General features: G+C 41.9%; 1 protein-coding gene across 1 annotated transcript in view; it reads right to left on the bottom strand.

The window, feature by feature from the left end:
• Nucleotides 1-229: 229 nt before the first annotated feature.
• Nucleotides 230-6,103, bottom strand: part of LOC114687143 (protocadherin beta-12-like) — a 6,702-nt gene continuing 828 nt past the window's right edge. The window contains 3 exon segments of the mRNA XM_037197109.1: nucleotides 230-833; nucleotides 835-2,635; nucleotides 2,638-2,662. Of these exon segments, the coding sequence (XP_037053004.1) occupies nucleotides 581-833; nucleotides 835-2,635; nucleotides 2,638-2,662 (2,079 nt within the window). The 3' untranslated portion in view covers nucleotides 230-580.

The following is a 6,103-nucleotide window of genomic DNA, read 5'->3' as shown; positions in this document are numbered from 1 at the left end:
TACTGTCCCCACTTCTTTATTCTGTGTTGTGATCTATCTGGGGACCTTTGACTGAGCCATTCCCAGACGCACTACGGGCTCCTTTTCAATGGGCCTAATGGCTATTTCACCATATAGATTTTCCAACATATCAATACAGTCAACATTAACAAACATTTAAACATAATATCTCAACTAGGGTGGTTTTTTTTTTTTAAAAAATGAACTTACTTGAAAATAGCATCGACAATAATAAGCCACAAGAAGAACTACCAAAAGAGCGACAATGAAAGATATGCTTGGACATTTCAACTACCCCTGCAGTGGTCTATTTATTTCATCGTAAGCACAGTGAAGGGGAAGGTGCAACTGGAGAAGACAGATCGGGGTGATTTTGTGTTGTTTAAGGAGGTAAAGTCTTTACAAGGTAGAGAACCGGCCACAGAATAAATTAGCATCTTATTACAAGTGCTGACATAAATTGAAAAGTGGGAGGCACAAAGGAACTGTAAATACTAGCAGATGTGAACATCTTGCAAACTGGGGGAAATGTGCACTGCCTTGAGATAGCCATAGAATGAAACATATATGAAATATAGCATCAGTTATGGTCACTAAATAACCCAAAACTATTGTGGAGAGTAGGGCTTTCCTCGAGTTCTTTTCCAGGGAACTGGGGTGGTAGATTGGGGGGAATTGGCTTCAGGAATTTGAACTCATTTGTACCAGTACCTCCCATCAGACACACCTCATACTGGTAGCTCTGGGACAGGGTCCCAGTGCCGCTGACATCCACCAGGTGACCAGGAAAGTGTCCCTCAGGCACAGAGCAGCCACCCAGAGAGGCCGCCCTGCCTCCTGCACAGCCTCACCCCCACAAACAGCAGCACAGACAACAGGAAGATGGAAGACACAGAAGCCAAGGCAATGACCAGGTACAGAGTGAGCGCATCCTCGTCCTGTGCTACATCGCGCGCCACCTCTGGCAGAGGCAGGTAGGGCTGAGAGAAGCCATCCACCAGCAGCACATGCAGAGTGACACTGGCAGACCTTGGAGGATCTCCATTGTCCTTGACCAGCAGCAGCAGCCTGTGCTTGGGAGCATCGCGCTCACTCAGCAGCCTGGAGGTGCGCACCTCGCCATTGTGAGCCCACACGCTGAACAGCCCAGGCTCCGTGGCCTTGAGCAGCTGGAATGACAGCCAGGCATTCTGTCCAGAGTCGCGGTCCACTGCCACCACCTTGGTGACCAGGTAGCCTGGCTCTGCCGCCCTGGGCAGCAGCTCTGTGCAGGGTGCAGAGGCGTTCTGCAGCGGGTAGAGCACGAAGGGCGCATTGTCGTTGGTGTCCAGCACCAGCACTCGCACCAGCGCCTGGCTGCTGAGCGCAGGAGAGCCTTGGTCTGTGGCGCCCACGTGGAACTCGAAAGTCTGCAGGGTCTCATAGTCGAGCGCCCTGAGCGCGAACAGCTGCCCGTTGTCAGCATTGATGGAGATGAGCGAGTTGAGGGCCAGCTGCGGGTCATGGGTGGGCAGCAGAGAGTAAGTGATGTGGGCATTGGAGCCTGAGTCTGAGTCTGTGGCACTGATGGTGCCTATGTGCAGGGCAGGGCTGTTGTTCTCCTGGACAAACAGGGTGTAGGAGGTTTGGGTGAAGGCAGGGGCATTGTCGTTAACATCAGACACCTGCAGTGTTATGGTGTGCTGTGTTGTGAGCCTGGGTGTGCCCATGTCGGTGACTGTGATGGTGATGTTGTACTCAGCTCTGCTCTCTCTATCCAGTGCTCCCTCAGTTTCTAAGTGGTAGTAATTTTCAATCGAAGATTTTAGCACAAATGGGAGGTCCTCCAGAATAGAACAGATCATCCTGCTGTTCTCTCCTGAGTCCTTGTCTTGGATACTAAAAATCATAACTAAAGTCTCTGGGGTGTTTTCTGGGATTGGATTGATAAATGATGACACAGCAATTTCAGGAGAATTGTCATTCACATCCATCACCTGAATTCTTACTGTAGATTTCCCAAAAAGTCCTCCCCGATCTGTAGCTTTAATGATTATTGAGTAGGATTCAGTTGTTTCAAAGTCCAAATATCCTATTAAATGTATTTCTCCAGAGTTTTTGTTAATTGAAAATGTTTTTCTAATATCCTCTGATGCATGGATAAAGCCATATGATAGTTCACCATTAATTCCTGAGTCTAAATCCTTAGCTGATGCAGTGATAACCAGTGAGCCAAGGATGCTATTCTCTGGAATCTTCACTTCATAGAACATGTGCTCAAACTCGGGGGAGTTGTCATTAATATCTATGACTTCCACCCGAACCAAGGCAGTCCCAGACCTGGGTGGAGTCCCGCCATCCAAAGCAGTGAGGATGAGACTGAGCTGTGGCTGCTCCTCGTAGTCCAGTGCCTTGTCCAAAACTAACTCTGGGTATTTCCTGCCCTCAGGATTAACTCTCAATGTAATGTGGAAATGAGAGCTCTGGCTTATGATGTAGTTTTTCACAGCATTGGGTCCTACATCTAAATCCGTCGCACTTTCTAGTAAGAACACAGAACCAACAGGGCTATTCTCTGGGATTTCTAGAACCATTTCCTTTTCCAAGAATATGGGGGAGTTGTCATTTATATCCTGGACCTGAAGCTCAACTTGCAAATCTGTAAGGGGTTTTTCATTAACACCTGGAAATGCATCAGGCAGGGCTCGGTGGAGCCACACAGCCCCTCCCTGTCTAATGGTTCGCTTAGGAGCAAATCTCCTGAATTTATGTTCAAAAGCAAAGGCAGTTTGTTATCCTTAGAGACCACTTGAGCCCCCCGTGAAGACAGCTCAACTACCTCGAGCCCCAGATCCTTTACCAAATTGCCTACCAAGGCCCCGCTCAGCGTCTCCTCCACCACCGAAAGTCTCCCAGGCTCAGCGTGCGTTTGAGACATTCCCAGCAAAACAAAGAGAAGCAGGACTTGCCTTGTCTGTGGATATTTTCCCGCTTGGTTTTCCATAGCTCCTTTCCGGCAGGCTTCTGAAAGAATCACTTCTGCCTCACCATGCAGTTCTGTAAAATATTTCTCTTGATTTGTCCACAGAATCCTCAGAATCCAACGGATAAAAGGTTTTTAGGTAGCACCTTTTACGCCTGTTATTTCTTCTAGTTTTCCGTGCTCGCTTGGGCTGTGTGTCAGCAGCATTGAACGTGATTTTTTTTTTTCTGTAACATGGTCCTGCAGCGCCACCATGTGTCTTCTCAGATTTTCACAGTTTGATGAATGCTACTTAAGTTCCACTTACATTGAACGTCCCTCAGAGACAAATATTTGTTGGTTTTGTGGTTACTAGCATATTTTTTTCCATCAGTTTCTCTATAGTTCATGATGATGTGAGTATTTGTTTTAAAGCACGTGTTAATATCTCAGGAATATAACACTGTTAAGTTTAACACAACCACTCCCACTAGACCTTGCTTAGGCAGAAAGGGAAAGAAAAAGTGTCCACGTAAAGTTTCAGAGGTTCTCTTAGGGTTATGAAACTGCATTAGCCAGGAGATGGTACACATTAAGGAACATATTATATTAATTCATAGTTGTGTTCCAGTTTCTTGCAAGTGACAAAAATTCAGAAAGTTGTGTACAAATACAAATGGTGCCATTTTGTGTGAAGTACACTCTCATTCCTAATGCTGACGTCCCTCAGGTTCCTAAAACATTCTGCCAACAATACACAGCAGTTTGGGAAGAAAAAGGAGAGACATTTGCTTTCCTAAAGAGAGTGAAAATTTTTTTTTTTTTTTTTTTTTTTTTTTTTTTTTTTTTTTTTGTTTTTCGAGACAGGGTTTCTCTGTGTAGCTTTGCGCCTTTCCTGGGACTCACTTGGTAGCCCAGGCTGGCCTCGAACTCACAGAGATCCGCCTGGCTCTGCCTCCCGAGTGCTGGGATTAAAGGCGTGCGCCACCACCGCCCGCCTTGAGAGTGAAAATTTAACCTCTGATGAAACCAATTAATACCGTGTTCTGGCTAGCGAAGTAACATACAGTTATTCAAATATAGCATCGTAGGGATATCTTTTAGTCACAGAGCCTGAAGATCTGCCCTTTGCTTGATTGACCCCAACTAGTGTCATCTCTGAAGCTTGTGGGTGGGTATCCCTAACTGAAGATCAAGACTGCTACTGAAGGAGGAGACTGTTGGGAACAGATGCTAGAAGCTCATCAATTATATCCACTATTGAAAGTTTCAAAAGTACCCAGGAATGCATGAAACAGTTGGAGTTGAAAATGCAGTTTGAATTGAATTTTTAAAAATTTAAGTTCTGTATATGGTTGAAAGAGAAAATAAACCAGCACAAAAGACAAAAACTGAAAGGTGGATGTGCTGATAATATGTAGTTATCCTTCTGCCTTTAAAATACCCAGGAAGCTGATAGGAAGGTAACAAAGTGAGAACTCATAAAATTAAGTGTACACATGTGTTTGATGATAGAAAGCAGATGAGAAAACTTACTATGAAGTTCTAGAAAATGTCTAAAAATCCATCACTGAGATAGGGCATTAACATGTTTGTGTCTCAGAATACTGTTCACATTCTAGATTAGAGAAACTGGAAGATTAATGTTAATCATGAGATGAACAATTTATTATTTGTATTTGCAGTAGTAAATTCTCTGTTCTCAGTGACTACAGAGACAGAAAGTCACTCAAGGTAGAGAATGGATACTTGATGAGGAGAGATTAGCAAACCTTGTCTAGTCTGACATGTAAGTAGTGCTGAAGAAAAAGTATGAAATTAAACTAAAGGAAAGTAGAACTTTAGAGTTTTGAATAGTGAGATTTCAAGTCTCTTCTCAAGCCAATGCTCTCAGACTGTAGAACACAAGGTCTATGGTGGACACACTCTCAGACAGTAAATAGTCCAGAATTCTAATCTGGAAAGTGTGGAAGTGCAAATAAATTATTACACTTACTGATGTGGGTCTGCCGTACATAATACCTGTAGTCCAATACTTAAGAGGTAGAGTCATAAAGATTGCCATATTTGAGGCTACCCTGTACTTATTACTTGAAATCTGCTCGCTTCAAAAGTTAAGAAAAAAACAGAATAGATAGGGGACTTAAATGTCCCATACAACTATATAATTTTGGTAAATTTCTTCAACTTCCCTGAATCCACTCTTATTTTTTAAATGGCTTATATAACACTAACAATGCTGAACTAGTATATCTTTGTAATATATTCTAAGATGGAAAATTACAGATAAGAAAACATATTGCACTTACAAAATTTTCTACCAAAAAGGAAGCTTACATATAAAGATGAATACTTAAATGAGCAGTGTAAGAAAGTAGAAACCAGAGGCAAATAGGAACTACAAAAGGAAACATGCTTAGATCTTAATAGAACCAGTCCAGTTAGTCAATAGTTAATAAAAATTTTTAGAAAATACAGGAGAGAAATTATGGCAAAATAAAATGAATTTTTTTCTGAACTGATAGTCTGAACATTGACAGGGTATATCCTTGTGAAAAGGTTAACAAAGAAATAGTCCCTGCTATGGCATTTTCAGACTATTGAGGTTAAGTTTTCCAGTGCTTTCAGAATGAATGGAAAAATATTGCAGAAAATGGGATATAATTTAGAATAGAATTGTCCTTGTGAAAGGTGAGTCTATACAATTAAGAAAAAGAAAAGTGCTTTTTTAAGTATGAGAGAAAATTTCAAATTATACTTTATACCCAGTCAAATATCAATAAGACAAAAATTGCTTCACTTATGTAAAGTATCAAAGTTGTTTCTTAAAAACTACCTCTGCATCTATTTTAATAAATTGGGTTCCGACCAGTAAGAAAAGTAAATGGAGAAATGATACTGGGTTGTATAAAGTGGGCAGTGTGGGAAAGTATTAAAAGCATGACAGCCATAGAGTAAACAGTCTAAACAAAGAATAGCTATGAATAAAAGATCTCTAGGAATCAAACACAATTTTTGTATTTTATATTTGAATATTTGAAGGAAAAATGTTAATATTCAAGAGGACTATGATGTGAAAAGTCATTAGAAAGAATGGAGGGTACTGCTTATGGTAACCCATTGCTTTGCTTGCTCACTTAGTGTGGAAAGAGAGGGGCAGAA

The sequence above is a fragment of the Peromyscus leucopus genome, chromosome 19, assembly GCF_004664715.2.
Source record: "Peromyscus leucopus breed LL Stock chromosome 19, UCI_PerLeu_2.1, whole genome shotgun sequence".
In the NCBI taxonomy this organism is placed as follows: domain Eukaryota; kingdom Metazoa; phylum Chordata; class Mammalia; order Rodentia; family Cricetidae; genus Peromyscus; species Peromyscus leucopus.
This window is presented reverse-complemented; position numbering and strand designations above follow the sequence as displayed.